This window comes from Plecotus auritus (assembly GCF_963455305.1).
Source record: "Plecotus auritus genome assembly, chromosome: 5".
Taxonomy (NCBI): Eukaryota; Metazoa; Chordata; class Mammalia; order Chiroptera; family Vespertilionidae; genus Plecotus; species Plecotus auritus.
This window is the reverse complement of record NC_137776.1, coordinates 65,753,446-65,774,167: the sequence shown is the minus strand read 5'-3', so window position 1 is coordinate 65,774,167 and position 20,722 is coordinate 65,753,446. Positions and strand designations below refer to the sequence as shown.

The window sequence follows — 20,722 nt, the reverse complement described above, 5'->3', positions numbered from 1 at the left end:
GTTGGGAGCAAAAGGAAGAACGTGAGTTAGAGGAAGGGAAATCCCACAAGCTTCTAGATCCAACCTGTATGAGCCTAGACTAGAGTCATCTTTAAAGCCAGGGAATGCAGGAAAGAGCAGTGAACACTAGGAGACGGGAAAGGAAAGTTTTATAATTGGTGTTGTTTGAACTAATCTCTGCAGCAATGAGCGACGGAGAGCAAAGGGAATGACCAGCCCTTCTCAGCTTGTTATGAGGAGGAGGGAAATTAAAAGGGCAAGAGACAGAAAGAGAACCAAGGAAGTTATTCTTGATTTGGAAATGTTAATAACAAAACACATAAGGATATTTGGGTTTTATAAACAAATAAGAAGATTCGTACACAAACATCTTCTTTTGTTGACTTTCAAAAGAAGTTCAAGTATTTAATTTTTAGTTTGGGTGAACATATTGGGGAAAATTAATCCTTTTAAAGGCAAATGGAGAGTAATGACAAAATGACAAAAAAACAAACAAAACAAAAACAAAAAACCCACACAAACAAAAAACACCTTGAAAAAATCTGTACAAATACCAGCAGGGACAGAGGTTAGAAGAGGAAATGAGGCCAACTGTCTGACTGACACAGGATGAATGTGAGCTTTCGTTCAGATCAAATTGGCAAAGCGGGTAAACGTGGGCGCTTAGGCATTGAGAATGTTAGGCTTTTAAAAGCTGGTCTGTAATACGGAACACTTTTTTAAAAAGTCAAATGATTATATTAATGTTTAACCAAAATGGGGAAACTAATTCATAGGAAATGGCAGCATTAAGTTGCGAACAAGACGTGTCAAAGTTTTTATTGGGATAAGTTGATTAGATTTTAAAATATAGCCATTAATCTTTTAAAAATGTTTTTAAAACAGTTAAGGGATTTTTTTTTTTTTCCTTTTTAAATACCGAACTAAAGTTTTCTTGATTGTGTTTGACTCTCTCCATCTCTGGAGTGATGGGAATCGGGATCCCCTTCCCGAGGTTCTCTTTATACAACACCTGCATGACACAAGAAACCATCCAAAAAACAAGAGCAGTCAGCACAGCCCTTCCCTCTCTGTCTCGCAGGGAACCTAGTATGAGACTGTGACATCAGACAGGAAAGACAACTTCAGCCTGTCTTTTCAAGCACGGATCTGGAGGACAACATGCACCATGGATCTATAGCTAAAGTGCTAGTGTATTCGATATTCAGCATTTAGTCTAACTCATATATTCAATGTTTGTTTTCTGTATCAAGAAATTAAGAAAAAAATACAAATGCTAATTTCATAAGAGCACTAAAATGCTTAGTGTACAATAGGAAGATTATCTTTCAATTAGATTGGCAAATATTTCTTTTTCCTGTACAGAACATCTATATTAGATTGGCAAATATTTCTTTTTCCTATACAGAATATCTTACAGAAGAACAGATATTCAAAACCCCAGGCCAAATCTATGAAATATGGTGAAATTGGTCTTTGCTAAGTAACTTCAAATTGTGGAGGTGGTCCAGTCTACAAGTCAAGGTTTTAATAAATACACAGCACTGTTTATTTTCCATGGTGTCATAAAGGTTCTATGCACCACTGGACAACTTGGCCTGAATGCAACTTGTGTAATAATTAACAAAAAGGGTTACTTAGAAAAGCACCTGCATGATAAGATCCTGTCCAGGATCATCGGAGTCATCAAGATCTTAAATAGATATAAATAATAATATACTTACTCTAATATAGAAGAAAATAATTTTGAAAAATTAATGCAGACCTTTGCAAAAGAAGGAATAATAATAATAAACCCAAAAGGAAAACAGTGATGGTAGCATTCCAAAAGTAGTATTAGTTGACATTGAAAATTTAAACAAAATCAAAAGATTGTTAGTGAATAGTAATTAAAAACAAACAAAAAAACAAAACAAAAATACAGTGGTACTAATAAGAGTGATCACTTTCTAAGTTATATAAATATCTATTCACTATGTTGTATACCTGAAACTAATATAGGTATATTGTATGTCAACTGTAACTGAAAAATTAAAAAATATTAAAAAAAGACAATGGGACCAAAGACAGTTACCGATCTAATTATGTGAAAGAATCAAACTCTGAGAAAATATTTAAGCAATTAAAAACCATTTTGGAGCCCCATTGGTATGGATCAGTACTTGAGTGTCAACCTATGAACCAGGAGGTCACGGTTCAATTCCTAATCAGGGCATATGCCGGGGTTGTGGGCTTGATCTCCAATAGGGGGCATTCAGGAGGCAGCCGATCAATGATTCTTTCTCATCATAGATGTTTCTCTCTCTCTCCATCTCACTTCCTCTCTGAAATCAACAAAAACATTAAAAAAACCACACAAAAAAACACATTTTGGATCAAATCTTCTCCCATCCTCACCACCCCCCCCCCAAAAAAAAAATTCAGCTACATTTTCCTAACATTTGATTAGATCTGATTCAGATTTTAGATTTGAATCTAAGATCCTTATATAGAAGTCTCACAGACCCTTTGAGGACTGTAGAGGTTTTCAGCAATAATAATACAAGAGAAAATAACATTAAATATAAGCTTATGGTCTGATTTGTGTGTTAAAAACAAATCAGAAGGTTTGGATTTCTATTCATGGAGTGGCTTATTTAGAACAAGTATCAAGATGAGATTACTTTGGGTCCTGATACTGAGCCATCTCCTTTCTCAGTATTGCTGTTTCTCCAGATAGGACCTAGTCCAGATAACCCCTGTTCCAAGCAAGAGCCATTATTTTTACATGGGGCCTCAATCCTGTGTCTTTTCTTGTGATGCTTATCCAGAAATATTGAATAAAAAGAGTTCCAAGTAAATAATACTGACAGTGTTTGTGGGTTTTTTGGACATCAACTAACTTCAAAAGTCCCAGTAATAACATAACAGGTGAAAAGATAAGAAAAGGAACCAATTAAAAGTTTTAAGGGACTAGTATAGAAAGCATAAAACGTTAGAATCAAATGCTGGTTAAAGAAGGATTCAGTTGATGAGATTTAGAAAGAGAATTTGTTAAATTGAGAATTTTAAAGGGACTCATAGTAAGTTTGGATTTATAGGAAGTTAATTATTATTTTTTAAATATGGAGTTAAAGGAGCTTTCTGCCAAATACCGAGCTAAAATTTTCTTGATTGCGTTTGACTCTCTCCATCTCAGGAGTGACAGGTATGGGGGTCCCCTTGTTCAAATTCTCTTTGTACAAAATCTGTGTGCACAAAAGCAATAATCAAATCAGCCTGGAGCCATCATTTAGGTAGACATAACCTTTAAAATAGTCTCTAAAATTATTTTTGTTTATTTTCATAATTATGTAAAATAGGCCTAAATAACTTTAGGAAATAGAACTATAGGCCACCTTTGGACATTTAGTCAAACAGCACAATGTCTGTCTCTAAGTAGCATTAATACAGGCATAGCTGCCAGGATGCAGGCAGGAGTCACTTACACAGGCCTTCTCTCAAAGGCAGAGGACTAGGCCTTATCAAATAGCATTCAAGTTAATTGAAATTAATATCTATAATGAGCTGTTGGTAACTCTAAATTAGGGAACGAGAGATGATAGATAGACAGATAGATAGATAGATAGATAGATAGATAGACAGATAGATTTGGAGAATAAAATAAATATTAAAAGCTAAATAAATAGTAGCTTTCAATAATTCTGAAACTATGCCAAAGGAAAACTCAGTTATATCTTGCGTGGTATACCAACACACCTAACTCAAGGAAACTTGTATTTCTGAGTTACTAAAAACTGCTGCGTTGTCTTTTGAATGAAAATGTTTAGGAATCACATTTTTTAAAGAAAAGCTGCAACCACAAAATATACATCAAACAGAGCCAGAATAAATACCACTAAAATTCTAATTAACATTGACCTTTTAACAGGATGTTAGATTTTACTTTTGACATGTGCCACACCAGTTAGAAACACTTATTGTTATTCAAGGAGGATCTGAGGAAGGAAACACTGAGTATTACAGAAATTTAAGGAACGTGATCAATACTATGTTTTAGGGAAAACAGTTAAAATTTCACACCAGAACTAAAGTAAATACTACATTAGATTTAGATTATAAACTGAAGTAATATTTCGTATCATTATTTTTATATAAATTTAGTAATTTTATAGGCAGAAAAATCAGATGTTTGTAATGTGTTAAAATATTATTTTAAATAAGAGTTAAGGGATTTTATTTTTGTCTCCTAAGAAATACCGAGCTAACGTTCTCTTGATTGCGTTTGACTCTCTCCATCTCTGGAGTGATAGGTGTTGGGGTTCCTGTCCCCAAATTTTCTTTGTACAAAACCTGTGAGATACAAAAAAGTACCCAGAAGACATTCAAAACAAGCATAAGGATTAAGGAAGGGAGAAATTTAAAACAGGAGTATGTGAGGGGGGTTATTTCAGTGAATAATATTTAGTATGGAGAGTGCTTTTACTTCACCATTTTAATGATTTCCACAATGCTATTCTCAGAATAAAAAAGTACAACGGAAAGCACTGAGCTTAAGATATGAGTAGAATGATGAGAAATTGTGTGTTAATTTTACTTACAGTATTTCACATCTAAGTACTCACACTTGTCAGTGGTTAAAGTACCATCAGAAAGGGGAGTCACTTGGTGTGAGTCCCGATGGTTTGGGTCAGGTAATAACACACACGCGCACACACACAGACACAAATACACACGGAACCGTTGTTAAGATGTTACTCTTTAAAAAAAGGATGATGGGTTATTCTGGTAATTTTTTTTAATGGGAAATAAGAGTTTCTTATTTGATATATGTATAAATACCGAGCTAAAGTTCTCTTGATTGCGTTTGACTCTCTCAATCTCTGGAGTGACAGAGGTTGGAATGCCTGTTCCCAAGTTTTCTTTGTACATAACCTGCAGGAGATAATTAGAATACCCAGAAAGGTAAAATGACCGCGAATCCTTTGTATTACAGCTACACGTGTGCTATTTGGTGGAAACTCATAAAAACAGTCTTGCTTTCAAATATGACACCCAAGGAATAAGGAGAAGAAATTCCACAAGTATTTACGTTCTCTCTTCAAAAGTAATAATTTTACTACTTTAAAAACTGAGCACTAAATTGCACATTTTGTATAGTCAACACTTAAGAGATTCCTAAAATGCACTAAATAGTAGCAATGCTTTCAGCAATGAGAAAAATCTCTCCATTTTGTAACATCTTGTATTAGTACCTTTCATATAGCGGGTCCACGAAAAATCTATTTTACTTAAAAATAGGTAGCTTGGTTTAAAAATTTCTAATTGCATGATAGTGTATTCCTTCAGGGTCATTGAGAATTTTCTGTTTGTTTTTCATTTTCTACTGAACACTCCTAGCTGGCCCCTAGTCTGTAGGTACCTTTAATGTGAGGAGACTGAAGCAGTTTATTTTTTCAGGAAGAGCGTCTTCCTGAAAAATGTGGTTGTCAGATCACTTAAACTGGTGCTTTGCTAACAGGTAAGTCCCTATTTGTTAGGGTTTTATCAGAGGACTGGACACTGTCATGAAGAGTGAGGAACTTCCTGAACCTCTAGCCACCTTTCCTCTGAATGCTAAGCATTTTCAGCCTAAAGGAATGAATGAACTCATCTTAAATGGATGGATTCTATGATGTACCAGCACCTGGTCTGAGAGCAATATGAAAAATCTAGGGGTTTGTGTCACAGATGAATTCCTAAAATCACTGACCAACTGGTATTGATATCTTTGTTTCACTAGGAAACTTTTAGGGATCTTAAAAGTCTACCATGTTGGTACAAAATTTTGTTTCTTTACCCAGCAAGGCAGTATAACTGACCATGGACAGCAGAACAAAATAAAATCAGAGAAAGACAGGAACTTGCATGAAAAGTGACAAAGAAGCTATGGGCTAGTTTTCTTGGATTAGTGGACACAAAACTCAAAGTGAAACTGGAACCACCAGGAAGCCAGAGTGTAGGCAGGGAGTGACATCTAAATAATATGAACGCCATGCAAGAGAAAGATCAAGTGTCTTCTAATGGAAACTAAATGAGAATTCAGCCCTCTAGGCACCAGAAGAATCTCTAAGAACAAGGTCTACACCTTTTATTGGCCATAAACTATTTCCCAAACTTCACACAGTCTCTTGCTAGTAGCCAGCAATTGTTTAGAATCTGCTTATGGATGAGAAAGTGTATGAATGTGTGTGCACCTGAAATTCCTGGTAGAGAACAGGCTTAAAATATAATATACCCTTGTGGGAAGAGGACAGCTAGCCCCTTAAACACACTCTGAATTTACAAGGAGAGAGCAGAGGACACAGGGCAAGGAATCTTGAAAGGAGGGGAGAAATCTGCAGAGACTTCAAAGTCTACCTTGGGTCCTCTAGACAGTGGAGAATGTCCTGATATATACACACATGTAGACACACACACATATATATATGTTACTTCTATGTTTATATGTATACTAGAGGACCGGTGCACGGAATTTGTGCACGGGGGTGGGGGTGTCCCTAGCCCAGCCTGCACCCTCTCCAATCTGGGACCCCTCGAGGGATGTCCGACTGCCCTACCAGGATCGGGCCTAAACGGGCAGTCGGACATCCCTCTCACAATCCAGGACTGCTGGCTCCCAACTGCTCGCCTGCCTGCCTTCCTGATTGCCCCTAACCGCTTCTGCCTGCCAGCCTGATCACCCCCTAACCACTCCCCTGCAAGCCTAATTGATGCCTAACTGCTCCCCTGCCAGCCTGATTGCCCCTAACTGCCCTCCCCTGCAGGCCTGGTCACCCCTAACTGCCCTCCCCTGCAGGCCTGGTCACCCCTAACTGCCCTCTCCTGCAGGCCTGGTCGCTCCCAACTGCCCTCCCCTGCTGGCCATCTTGTGGTGGCCATCTTGTAACCACACGGGGGCAGCCATCTTTGATCACATGGGGCAGCCATCTTGTATGTTGGAGTGATGGTCAATTTGCATATTATTCTTTCATTAGATAGGATGCTTTTGGTTAGCTAACTTGAGATCGTCCAATAACCATATTGCTACTGTTGGCACATTCACTTAAAAAATTGCAGGTGTGGCCCTGACCGGTTTGGCTCAGTGGATAGAGCGACGGCCTGCAGACTCAAGGGTCCCAGGTTCGATTCCAGACAAGGGCATGTACCTTGGTTGTGGGCACATCCCCAGTAGGGGGTGTGCAGGAGGCAGCTGATTGATGTTTCTCTCTCATCAGTGTTTCTAACTCTCTATCCCTCTCCCTTCCTCTCTGTAAAAAATCAATAAAATATATTTTTAAAAAAATTGCAGGTGTGATGATTAATCAAGAAGCCAACTCCCCCCTGCTTGCTGACCATGTGAAGACAGAGGTTTCTTATCTAATCTTACAAATTGCAGATCTCCTCAGGATGGAGGGAGAATACCCACCATCCCCAAGGCATGGGAAGCCCTTGGTAGATGGAAGGAGGGGTGAGATGGAGCTAGGGAGCGACTGGGACGGGCTGGTTGCACAAACCCATGTGTAGCAAGCATATGAGTCACTACCGAGCTAATGTGCTTCTGCGTCTCCTTGACACGTTTCACTTCCGGCAGGTCAGGGATCGGGGTTCCTTGTCCAATTGCTTCCTTATACTTCACCTGCAGATATGAAAGGGGTGTGTTTGATTAGCAGTCCCACAATTTTTAAAATCACAATTAAATAGCAGGAGTTCTCCACTTAGTTTGAATGGGGCCCATTCTGAACTGGGTCAGAGGAGAGCAAAGCCAAGGACAAGGACACTTGGCCGCTCTCTTGTCTCATTAGGGGTGGGGCTCCGGGTTAAATATTTGACTCAAACCTATTTTGTTTTCTGACAAGTGACAGGGTCTCTCCTTAACCAAACTTTGGTCAGACTCCTCTCAGTCTTCTTCCTAACTAGACCTTGACTTTTGGACTTCAGCATCCATCTTTGCATTGTCCAACTTTGGCAAAAATCCTGACAGCATCTCCCACCCTGGCTATCTGATCCCCCTGGATATCTGACCAAATTCCTCGCCCCACCATCCCACAGGTGCAGCCTGATCACCCCGCCCCGCCTCCAGCAAGGGTGTGGTTAGTGTGTTTAGTTAGCCACAAGCCTCCTTACCCCAGAATCTGGGGCCCAGATGTTTTCTCCACCCAGTCATCCTCCCCCTGCCCACCCCACCGCCCAGCTATAAATTCCCACTTTTCCTTGTTGTATTTGAAATGGAGTCCAGTTCTGTACTGAGATCTTTCCCCTATAGTGCAGTGGTCCTGAATAAAATCTGTTTTTACCGTGTTACCATCCAGCCCTGGTTTGCTCTGACACAGGCCTCTCCGTTTTCCATATCTAACCTCCACTCACAAAAACCGCCCGGTGCTGCACTGACTATGAGGCAACCCTAACCGATTTGAGCAACTTAAGCTCCTTCCAGTGACAAGGGTTTTGAGTGCAGCTCAGACATCCGAGTAAATGATCAAAAGGAGGCAGGAAATACCAAAAGTGAGTCCACGGGTGTCCTTACCGAGCTAATGTGGTCCTGTGTTTGCTTCACTCTCATCATCTCAGGTGTCTTTCCAATCGCTGTTCCTGGCGAGGGGTCCTCTTTATATAAAACCTGGACATTCAGAATCGGGAGAGTGTTACACAGAGGAAAGGGAAACCGGAGTTACCGGAGAGAGTCTAGGAAACTTGGCTTCTGTGAAATCAAAAGACACTAGAGGAAGTTCTTAGGCAAGTGCCCGAGTACCTGACGGCTTCCATGTCAGCGTTAGTCACTCCCACATGCAATAATGGGTCCCTTTCCAGATTTTGAGGTTTCTTTTAAGATTATCATTCCGTATTAATATGGAATGAGGAAAACCAGAAAATATTGATTAAAAAAACTCGAGCTTATATGAAATACAAAATCCATGAAAGAAATGTGAAGTTGGTCAGTTATTTGGGGAAGGATAAGAAAAGAAATCACCCATGGAATACTACGCTGCTGTGAAAAAGAAAGGAACTCCTACCATTCACAACAGCATGGATGGACCTGGAGAGCATTATGCTAAGCAAAATAAGTCAGTCAGAGAAAGATAAATATCACATGATCTCACTCATTTGTGGAATATAATGAACAGCATAAACTGATGAACAAAAATAGATCCAGAGACAGAGAAGCATCGAACAGACCGTCAAACCTCAAAGGGAAGGCAGGGGCGGGTCGGGGGAAGGAAGAGAGATCAACCAAAGGACTTATATGCATGCATATAAGCATAACCAATGGACACAGACACTTAGGGGGGTGAGGGCATGAGCTGGGGGGGCAATGGGGGATAAAGACACATATGTAATACCTTAATCAATAAAGAATAAAAGAAAAAAAATAAAGAAATCACAATGTTCAAAAGAACTCCATCCTCCTGGAGCAAGACAACACAGGTTACTGCTGTGGGATTTAAAAAATTTCAAGAGCCCTAGCTGGTTTGGCTCAGTGGATAGAGCATCAGCCTGAAGACTGAAGGGTCCCAGGTTCGATTCCGGGTTGCAGGCTCAGTTCCCCAGTGTGGAGTGTGTAGAAGGCAGCCAATCAATGATTCTCATAATTGATGTTTCTGTTTTTCTCCCTCTCTCCCTTCCTCTCTGAAATCAATAAAAATATATTTTAAAAAATTTAGAAGAAGAAAGGTTACTTTGTTAGCAGATTTAAATTGTTATGCAAATGGTCTGTGGAATGATGGTTTTACAGCAGAGTATGGAGAATGTTAACAAATAACTGCTGGTATTAACTGGGGAGGTTAGATGTTAATTGTCAAGCTAGTATATTTTCAAAGAGTATGGAATTATTAGATTAGCATTGAATGGGAAATAAAGAGTAAATATACCGAGCTGAAATTCTTTTGATTTTCTTTCACACGCAGTATTTCTGGGGTGTCTTGAACAACTGTAATTTTTCCCTTGCTGTTTTTAAGGTCACACTGGTATTGGAGCTATGAAGAAAGAGTAAACATTTGTTAAGATTTCAGCATTGTTTTATATACCTTTAATTGTCCTATATTGTGTGAAGGAAGTGAAAATCCTGTGTTTAAAAAAATGTCTATGCCACAATAATCACCATCTGATAGCCAAAGGGAAATTCTTTAATAAAAATTTATGGAGAGGTTAATTTCTAAAAACCTTAAGACTTGTAACATGTCAAATTAGGGTGTATTTTTTTTAATGTATACCTTACCTAGAATTAACTGTGGAAAAAACAGATGTTGCCACTAATAAAAACGATGATAGTTCATATTCAGTGACAGGAAATCGCCAATAAAGTGACAGATGGGTCTGTCATGCTTTGATTGGGCTTGAAGCATGAGGTGAGTGGAGAAGAGAGGGTGGGACTTGTAGGACTGCTCCACGCCCTACTGCAGGGGTGATGCCCACCTGTGTGTGCCCAGGGGCAGCCTCCTTGCCCTGCCTCGACTCGGGGGCTGTGCTATAGATTCAAGAAAAACTTACAAGGCTGAAGTTCTTTTGGTTCTCCCGAACTCTCTGCATCTCCGGGGTGTCCAAAACCGTTTCATAAGAGGACATGCTCTTCTCTGCATCTTCCTTGTACTTTTTCTGGGAATAGATTTAAAAAATCAGGACGGTGAACACCACAGGGAGATGATGGTCCAGTGAGACCTAAAATAGCTCTTTCTGCTCAACAGATGGGAAGTCCTTCGAATTTTCCTGGCTGTTTAAGGAGGTTAGGGAGTTACAGAGCAGAGCTCGATCCATGAGTAGCAGAGGCCTTTTCTGCCCTGGAGGACCAAGCCCAGGTATTAAGTAGGCCCCACCGACAGGCAGAGCTGGCAGAGAAGGGCGCTTGTTGGCTGGCCCATAGGAGGGAGGTGACTGTGCATGGCTCCTGCAGGGAGACGGGGATGCCTACAGTGACCTGGATGGAGCCAGGCTGTTCAACAGCATGTGGAGAAAAGCAGGGGATTAAGAGCCATCAACAAGGCCTCCTGAAAGCTGGCCTTAGTTGGCGAGAAGGACGTTTTCACTGGCCAAGGACTGCGCTGAGCCAGCCATCACTTTCCTTGGGCTCTCCCACCCCACCCCGCTGGTGGGAGTGACTGATCACAGGGGCTGGTCTTCCCCCACTAAGCTAATCACCTCCAGCTCAAAAACATGGAACACTTCCTCTGCCTTAGAGTCTGACTTTTCCTTTATCGCTTGTCACCAAGTCCTTCCACTTTCCTCTCTAGCTTATTCATTTCTACTTTCTGACACTTTTTTGAAAAGTATGTTTGTGCAGGGCTGAGGGCTGAGGAAAGAAACTGGCTGCTTTTGTAAGGGGGTAAAACTAATCTTTCTACATATCTTTATTTAAATTGTATTATACAGGGTGGGGCAAATGTAGCTTTACTGTTGTGAGTACGTGAAACAGTTTATTCTTGTATTATTATTTATTAATTATTGTATTATTTTCCATATAAACAACTGTAAACCTACTTTTGGCCCACGCTGTATACAAATTACATGTATAAGTGTTGAAAAATTTAATATAAGAGATTTTTGTTTTTTAAGTGGTGGAATTTTTTTTATTTTTGTTAATTCTCACCCAAGGATATTTTTCCATTGATTTGTGGAAGGGGTGGGGGAGAGAAAGAGAGAGAGAAACATCAATGCAAGAGAGACACATCAATTGGTTGCCTCCTGCATGCACCCTGACCAGGGCCCAGGCTGGGGAGGAGCCTGCAACCAAGGTATATGCTCTTGACTGGAATCAAACCCGGAACCCCTCAGTCTGCAGGCCAATGCTCTATCCACTGAGCCAAACCAGCTAGGGCTAAGATAAGAGATTTTGACTTGGATTTTATTGTGGAGAGCAGCTACAGTGTTTGGCCAGGTTCAAGCCTCGGACTAATGAGAGGGCACAGTCCTCTCATGGCCACGTGCAAGTCCCAGCTTGGAGGGCAGAGCCCTCCCAGCACAATTATAGCCAACAGCTATAGTTGTAAGCTTGAACCTATGGTCTGAACATGTGGCCCCACATGCCTGAGTGATGTGGGCTTGATAGAGTTCAGGTGCATGTAATTGAGTGAGAATGTTGTAAACATCTTGACCACGCCCTTACTTTGCCTCGTGGAATCTGGCTATAAAATAAAGACCGACTGGTAGTCCGTGGCGCTGTTGCTAGTTCTCCACCAGAGAGGCTCTCCATCAGAGGACAGCATCCCACCCAGACCCAGCTTTCTTCTCTTGTCTGTCTTTTCTCAATCCTTCACTGCCCCCTCTCAGGTTCACCCTTGGCCGTACTGGCGCAGCACAGTTTATTCATCTAACAGTGGTCGGCAAACTGCAGCTCGCGAGCCACATGCGGCTCTTTGGCCCCTTGAGTATGGCTCTTCCACAAAATACCACGTGCGGGCGCGCACATACAGTGCGATTGAAACTTCGTGCCCCTTGCGCAGAAGTCGGTTTTCGGCTCTCAAAAGAAATTTCAATCGTTGTACTGTTGATATTTGGCTCTGTTGACTAATGAGTTTGCTGACCACTGATCTAACAGGAAGCCAGTTAGAGCAGACATTTCTGAAAGGAAAGGGCAGGTCACCAGGACCAGATGTTTTCCTTCAGGACAAAATCACTGGAATGACCCTTCATAGTTATGCAAATATAAGGCAAAGGGTTCTCACTGTCCTGGGAAAAGGGAAGAACCAGACCACCTCCTTTTCTTCAGCAAAAGCTGTTTTACCTGGTTTGCAGTTCCTGCTAGTCCCTAAGAGGAGTGGTCAGTTTGCACCGGGAATTCAGGGGCATTCTGAGAGGAGGGAGTCCCAGACCTCCTGGCGTTGAAGGAGTATTCAGAATATTATTCTGAATTTGTGGGTCAGCTCACAACGCTTGCATGAACACTCCTTCCCCCCACCCCCCATGTGAAGTTTATAAGTTATGAACTACGTCCTCCCAGTGGAAACCAGAAGCAGTTTTGAGGAAAGCACACAGGGGCAAATTCTGATCTGAGCCGAGAAGGAAGTGACCTGCGGGTCATCCTTCAGGCTTTGGGGCACTAGCCCAGGAGAGGCCTAGGAAAGCACATAAGAGCAGAGTAAGTGAACTAACCCCTCCCTGGAAAAGGTGCACATGCTGAGGTTGTCTTTGAGGGTTAACAAGGTCAAAAGGCAGAGGTTATTTGGCTGGTAAGCCTCTCATAGCCCTAAGAATTTTGGCCTCCCTGGCTCCCGCAACGAACACAACATGGTAGTTTGGGGCCCACATAATTTTGCTAATCAAATTCTTCCCCACTCCCACCTCTAAAATAAAAGGTTCAGTTCTCCCATTGGAATATATCTGCTTCCTAATTAGCCCACTTCCTGGAAATAACTATATTTTTCATGTCTAACTTTATGATAGAAAATTATGTGTTGCTAAAAAAATGTTTAAATTCATGATTCTTCCAACTTGATTGTCATTAAGTTGATCATCTCTGAAGATTAAAAACAAACAAGTAAATATACAAAATAGATTTCCAGGGTCTACATCAGACTTACTAGCTTCAAAATTCCAGGTGGAACCAGGAAAATCTACCTTCCCAGGTGTTTATAAAGCATAGCCAGGTCAGGTAACTATTGCTTTAGAACTCACTGATCAGAAGACAGCAAACATCCTAATCCGGGGCTACTCAAATAAATGGCAGACTCCCAATATCATGGAAGATTAAAACAAATGAGGGTATGTCTGGTGTATGAAGGACATCCCATATTTCTTCATCTCTCTTTTTGTAGGATGATGGAGAGTTATCCACCATGGGAGGAATCAGGGTTAGCATTGATGACATAACCTTAATCTCATTAAAGAAATTGATAATCCATATGTAGACTGTTTACTTTGTTTCTTTAGTTCTTCTGAGTGTTCTTCAGTAACTTAAGATTCTCTCATTTAATTTGTTGTAATTCTGATGCAAAAATCTAAACTTTGATTCAAACTTGCATCATAGATAAATCCCATCTCTTTTACTGGGCAAGATTGTGATTTGAAAGGACCTCCTTACAAATAAACACAAAGATTTTTGTACTTCATGATTGGGGTTGATGAGTGATATCCTGATGAATGTCCTTACCTGGCTTGAAAGGTTTTTGACTTGTTGGGCATGAATGATCTCAGGTGTATCAACCACAGAAGTGAAATTGGCTTTTTCCATTTCTGCTGAATGCTTGTACTTAATCTGCAAAAGAATACCCAACAATTGAGTAAATGTTTACAATGTGCACAACACTTGTTGGTTTAATTTGATTAAGAGGTGATCAATATTTCTTTCCCCCCAAAATTCATTTATTTGACAATCAACAGACATTTTCTCTATTATGTTTATAGCTTTATACTAAAGAGTGAAATTCAGAAAGAATGAGTTCTAGCTGTTGAGAGACTATCTAGGTGGCCATGGGGAACAGAACTGGGGGAAAGAAGAGGGGGAGGAGAGGAGTAATGGGGAATGAGGGAGATAATCAGCAGACAGTAAGGCATGGATTGTTTATATACACAAGTAAGCAAAATACCCAAACCAATCACTGTGAGACACTGTGGGATGCCTAAAAACTGTGTTTTAAATTTAGGCCTTGAAAGAAGGGAAAGAAAGGACTCCCAAAATATTCTAAGCAAGGAACTCTTGGTGCCAAAAGAGGAGTGTAATGACTAAGAAACAAGGCCAGGATGGCAGAGAGTCTACACCATTTCCAAGCAGCTATTTGGTTCCCCAATTTCCGCCCTTTGCTCTGAATGTCTCCTGTGGCTATAGACTCAGAAAGTCAGATGGAAGCAGGCCTAACAAAGGGTCCTTGATTCTTTTATTACACAGATTCACCAGGCAGATGTTTAAGAATGATACTATATGCATTCGCCGGTCATTGACCAACAAATTAGATAATAGAAGGACAATCTGTGTCCTTATAATCACAGTCACTTTTTTTGGAAGATTGACATGAAATAGGGACACTGACCTGACTGGCAATATCAGTAGCGTTCTTGGCCCTCATGAAGTCAGGAGTTTCATTGGCCATGGCATTCAGGCCTTTTCCTTTGACTCCCAGTTCCAGGTCTCTCTTATATTCTTTCTATAGTAACATTTTTAAAGAAGTTTTCTTACTTCCATGATTAAATAAAAGATGTACAGAGTGAATATAAATCCACATAACATGCGACCTTTGTTGCTAGTGTTCATCCTTCCCTATGGTAGGATGCAGTGATGACCACCAAAATCCATTTTAAGGCCTCTTTTTGAACACTGTAGCATCCTTTATTTAGAAAATTAATTATAAAGCAAATTTTAAATCTGGTTTGGTAACAACTAGGATTAAACTTAGAGCACACCACTCCCATTTGGTGTTTTTATTTAAATGAGCACACCAAATGGCTCAAGGTTAATAATATTAGATAAATAATAGGTTATGATAGTGATAGCCTCTACAGACACAGATTGTTATGATATCCACTCATTAGAAATTAAGATATATTTTATTTAATGGTAATAATCATGTTGGATATGGAATTTGAAGTTCAAAAACTCTCTTTTCATCTCTTTGGATTTGTGTGTGTGTGTATCTTGGCTAGGAAGGAGAAGATGCTCTGTGCATTATGTGCATGCAGTTGGCTGGGGACCCACCTCATTGAGGATGTGAGTGGCGTTCTTTGCTCTTATCATGTCGGGAGTATCTTCCATTTCATGGAGACCCTTCCCACGGATGCTTTCCTCTAGATCTCTCCTGTACTCTTTCTATATCACAAAATAAAAGCAGCAACGATGACCAGAAAGCCTGGATTGCTCTTCTCAGGTAAAGAGTCAAAATACCCAAAGATAAAAAGCCCTTTTAATTTTAAACATTTGCAATTTAGTAAATAAAGATATCAATAAAAGCAGGGTATAAGCTTCATCAGTTAATATGAAATACTCAGTAAAAACTAGAAATTAATAGAATGGTAAGGTAAGCACATTTTATTAGGTACTCAATTAAAATATCTGACGAATGAACATGGGTCATAGATTAGGTGGCCAAATGTGAACCCAACGCGATCCCCACAAAGTTAGGTGGTGGTTAAAATGGTGGAAGGTGGTGAAAGTGGCATTAGTGCAGTTATTTGGATCAAGAGGGAAAGAAAAGACCAACTGGGCACTACCTCGCTGATTATTTGGGTTGCATATTTGGCATGTAATGAAGCTGGCGTGACCTCCAGGCCAGTCAGGTTTCTGCCTTTGATGGACTCATCATATTCTTTCCTATATTCTTTCTAATGTGAGTAGGAAGAAAAGACAAGTTAAGAAAAAAAAAGTTATTATTATTTACTAGAGGCCTGGTGCATGAAAATTCGTGTACTCAGGGTGGGGAGTCCCTCAGCCTGGCCTGCAGTCTGGGAGCCCTCAGGGGATGTCCGACTGATGGCTTAGGCCCGCTACCCATGGGGAGTGGGTCTAAGCTGCAGTCTGTCCTTCCTCTGTGGGATGTGACCGGTGGGCCAATCAGGGGATGGCACCGGCCAGCAAGTGGGCAGCCCTGCCACCCTCCACCCCCCATTGCCCCTCCACCGCCACTGGTCACCGCCGCCACCCCCCACCCCATTGCTGTCCCCTCTCTCTGCCCGCTGGCATGCACCTTGGCTGGCCTGGTGCCGCCTGCTCACTGGCCCCATCCCACTAACCCGTCATTCCTCCTTTTGGTCTACTTGCATATTATGCTTTTATTATATAGGATGTCTCAATCTTAAGAAGATATTACATTTTCTTTCTATGTTGGCCTCTTAAATTGGTCATAGTTCTGCTGATGGTCACATACTTGAAACATGTCTGATTTTTCTGGAAATACTTTTTCCAGAGCAAATGGCTTCAAGGAAATGTGACTGGGGCTGACCCTCCATGAGAGCAGAGGGAAGGACCCAGGAATCCACTGTCATCTCTCCTGATGACATTTTTCTTAAGGCAACAAAAGATTTTACTTCTGAATTAGAGGTAAGCGACTCAAGGGAAAAAAATAAAACAACCCAGAGGAAGGAGAGCCTGAGGTCACCAGATACAAACTTGACCCTTTTCATAATCATGATCTATTATTTTTAATCACTAAATAGGTTATGTGGACAAAATTATTTTTAGATGCCTCTGCTAACATTTCTAAAATAGGAATTATGGCACCCTGACTTTTGATGTTTTGATAAACATCAAAACACCTTGATCACTAATCTCCTTTTGTTTGGCTTGGGGCTACCTATCAAGAGAAGAGCAATCCAGCCCTAGTCGGTTGCTCAGTGGGTAGAGCATCAGCCTGTGGACTGAAGGGTCCTGGGTTCAATTCTGGTCAAGGGTACATGCCCAGTTGCAGGCTTGATCCCCAGTAGGGGGCATGCAGGAGGCAGCCAGTCAATGATTCCCTCTCATCATTGATATTTCTATCTCTCTCTCTCCCTCTCCCTTCCTCTCTGAAATCAATAAAAACATATAAAAAATAAATTAATTTAAAAGAGAGAGAGAGAGGAGCAATCCAAAGCTGATGGTAAGTCTATGCAGAGGGAATGTTTCATTCATGAAAAAAAAAATTATATTCAGTATAATTTCAGCATTAGGAATAGTTTACTATGTTCTATTTCTATGAAAATGATAGTTAAAATAAAACATATGTGGTAAATTTTAGTGATCATATGGTAAAACATCCCATCATCTACTACTTTTGGATAATAGAAAGCTGGATACATTTGTGGGCAGAGCATGTTTTCATCAGGTTAAGGGTGTTTTTGTTGTATGGTGTGTTTGCGTAGGACTTACCCCGCTCTGCATCTGCTGAGATTCTTTGGCGGTGATGTACGTTGGTGTTTCAAAGTCCAACATGGGCTTTCCTCGTTCCTTTTCATACTTTTCTTTGTATTTCACCTAGTGATGAAAAGCCTTATTAGATATCCCTCCTCAGGTCAATTTGTAGACAGATACCAGTTTAAGGATAGTATTTTTCAATTGACACATTATGTCCACTTGTGTGGCATCTCTGCCACTCAAGACAGATCCAGAACTTTTTTGTTGCCCACGGGGAAAAACACCATTTCTATCTGCAATGCATAATCAGGATGTGTGTTCAACTAATGGAGACAAAAGAATCACTGCAGAAGGATCAGCAGAGCGAAACGCTGAGGCAAAGAAACGCATGGGGAAGATCACCCATAGATAAGGTTGGCCAAGATTTGATATGTATAGATGTGAATATTTTAACACTGGTATTAGTCAAAACTTCTGATTTTTAAAAATCTCCAGTTTTTCTTTCATAAAACTTGTTATCAGACAACTGGAGTCTTGATTTGATGGATAATGCATGCAACTTCATAGGTTAATAACTCTTTCTAGGTCATAACCGTAATCCTATTAATGCAACCAATATAAATTGGTATAAAAATAAAAACTAGTTTACATGTGACTGACTTACTAATAAACCTGACATTCTCTAAAAACCCCCAACACTATTTTACAAACACAATCCCTCATGGGATGAAAGTCAGAGGCCCTTGTTCATGCAGTATCTTAGTGGCAATGCTCAATGTCAGCTCATTTTAATATAACAACACATCATTGAGGCCTGGGGGCAAGCACTACTTTATGGATGACATGGGGATATTTCTAGTAATTTAGCCCTTGTGGCTAATGCCCAACCAGGGACCTTAATAATGCTGAATTTGTAATAAAGGAGGACATGCGACAGCAACCTCCTTCTCTCAATTCTTTCCATTATTTGCAAATTTTGCAATTTCTAATATACCCGGAGACTACTTCATTGGTAGGACTGATCATATCACTTATTTGCTTAAAATCTTCCCAAGCCTCCCTATCATCCATTGTTTCTTAACTAGCAGTGCAAGCTCATGGGGCATATCGAGGTCATTGTAAGCGCTTTGTTCCCCTTTGTAACATAACCTTATGCTTCCAGTCCCAGTCAGTAATCTGACTCACACACTTTGTACTATTTCTCCAGTACATGTTGATGCTGTTATCATTGATAACCTAAACATTTGTTTCAAAATGTTACTAAATTCAAAGCCCCTGTATTTATGGACATTTTCTCAAGCAGTAGTTACCAGAACTGTCACTACTATCCTGGGAGGTGGGGGGGATATCCACGCAAGCTTCTGACACTGCAGACGATGAGCATCAGGGGAAAGGTCAGTCTTGATCAACTTACAATGCTCTGCAATTCCGTGGCCTCCTTTAGGTGCAGCTGCTCCAGGTTGTCGGGTATGGTGTGGTAGTGGCCTTTACTCTTCTCATACTTCTTCTTGTACTGGTACTGAGGGGAAGGTGGCAAAAAGGGCATGTGGGTGTTAAAGCTGCGAGGCATTCCTATGTTTCCTCTTCGGATTAGACATGTACACAGCAGCAGGAGCAAGGCCACATTAAAATGAGCACATGCTAACTAGGGGGTAAGAAAAAGCTTTAAAGGCTGGAGATCCACCGTCAGCTTTGTCAGTTAATACAGGTTGTACACACTTAGGGCATACGGCATATTCGAAGTGGGGTTTCAGAGTGAAAAGTGAAAGAGGTCCTTTAAAGGAGGAAAGAGATTGGTTAATTGAAAAAAGTTTAAATATTCTAAAAATAAAAGCATTTTCTTATATTCTGGGAGGTGTTATAGTCAGTGGAGAGGTGGTAGGTTACTGTTGTAATTTAGAAGAACGCACTCAAAACAAGAGAGGAGCTTTTTAATCAACGTAGTGTGTCAGTAGCAGAGAAGTTAGATGCCTGTGAGCTCAGAGGAGGAATTTAGCTGCGATTGGCTGAAACAAGCTGATTCTGGAGCAAATGACCGAGCTTACAGAACTGGCAAGTTGGCTTGTATTCAACACATGATTCATTATCAGAGATTCCTTCATGTCAGTCACAGGTTTGTGAAGTTTCTTGAGGTCAGCCTTATATTTAACCTGTATGTTAAGAGGTAAAAAGGATATTATGTAAATAGGGAATAGTAAGCAGTACGAGTGGAAGCCATAGTAAGACTCATCTGGAAACAAATGCTGGAGATGGTGATGAAAAATCGTGTCTTAGTCATGTAGCCAAAAAGTGGAAACAACATAATTCATCAACAGATGAATGAATAAACAGAATGTTTATACATACAATGGAATATTATTTAGCCATAAAAAGGAATGAAATTCTGGATACACCTTACAACATGGATGAACCTTGAAAACATTATGTGGGTGAAATCAGCCAGACAAAAGAGACAAATATTGAATAATTCCACTTATATGAAATCTCTAATAGGCAAATTTATTGGAACACAAAGTAGCTCAGAGATTACCAGTGGGGGGAATGGAGAGTTTTTTGCTTAATATATTGGAAATTATGGTGGTAGCTGGATAAAATTGTGATGTAATTAATGTCTGGAAAGATAGTTGAATGACAAATTTCACGTTATATATTTTACCACAATTTAAAAAACATACCTCACTTGCGAGATTGTTAGCATCTTTCATGACTTTGTAGAGCTGGCTGTCTTTTGGGTTGTATTTTGGTGTCTTGCCCTTCTCTTTGTCGAAATTTTCTCGGTATTTAATCTAACAGTAAATGCAAAAATCCAGATTATTCCTGAACATAAGTTAACTTGAGGACTGAGAATTGGAAAAAATATAAATGAAAAAAATATGTTATACATAAAGTGATCATATAATTTATTATCCAAACTAGGGCTCTTTTAACAGTGAAAGGGACACTATGGTAATTAGGTTGGGACAACAGTAAATCAAG

At 40.3% G+C, this 20,722-nt stretch overlaps 1 protein-coding gene across 1 annotated transcript in view; it reads right to left on the bottom strand.

Annotated features, from left to right (window-relative positions):
• NEB (nebulin) overlaps nt 1–20,722 on the bottom strand; it is a 198,051-nt gene that overhangs the window by 10,431 nt on the left and 166,898 nt on the right. The window contains exons 139-154 of the mRNA XM_080669929.1: nt 20,422–20,532; nt 19,792–19,896; nt 19,161–19,265; nt 17,762–17,866; nt 16,129–16,239; nt 15,617–15,727; nt 14,955–15,068; nt 14,078–14,182; nt 10,486–10,590; nt 9,867–9,971; nt 8,525–8,617; nt 7,544–7,636; nt 4,822–4,914; nt 4,240–4,332; nt 3,135–3,227; nt 920–1,012 (exon numbers count right to left, since the gene is read on the bottom strand). Of these exons, the coding sequence (XP_080526055.1) occupies nt 920–1,012; nt 3,135–3,227; nt 4,240–4,332; nt 4,822–4,914; nt 7,544–7,636; nt 8,525–8,617; nt 9,867–9,971; nt 10,486–10,590; nt 14,078–14,182; nt 14,955–15,068; nt 15,617–15,727; nt 16,129–16,239; nt 17,762–17,866; nt 19,161–19,265; nt 19,792–19,896; nt 20,422–20,532 (1,635 nt within the window). The remainder of the gene's footprint in view (nt 1–919; nt 1,013–3,134; nt 3,228–4,239; nt 4,333–4,821; nt 4,915–7,543; nt 7,637–8,524; nt 8,618–9,866; nt 9,972–10,485; nt 10,591–14,077; nt 14,183–14,954; nt 15,069–15,616; nt 15,728–16,128; nt 16,240–17,761; nt 17,867–19,160; nt 19,266–19,791; nt 19,897–20,421; nt 20,533–20,722) is intronic.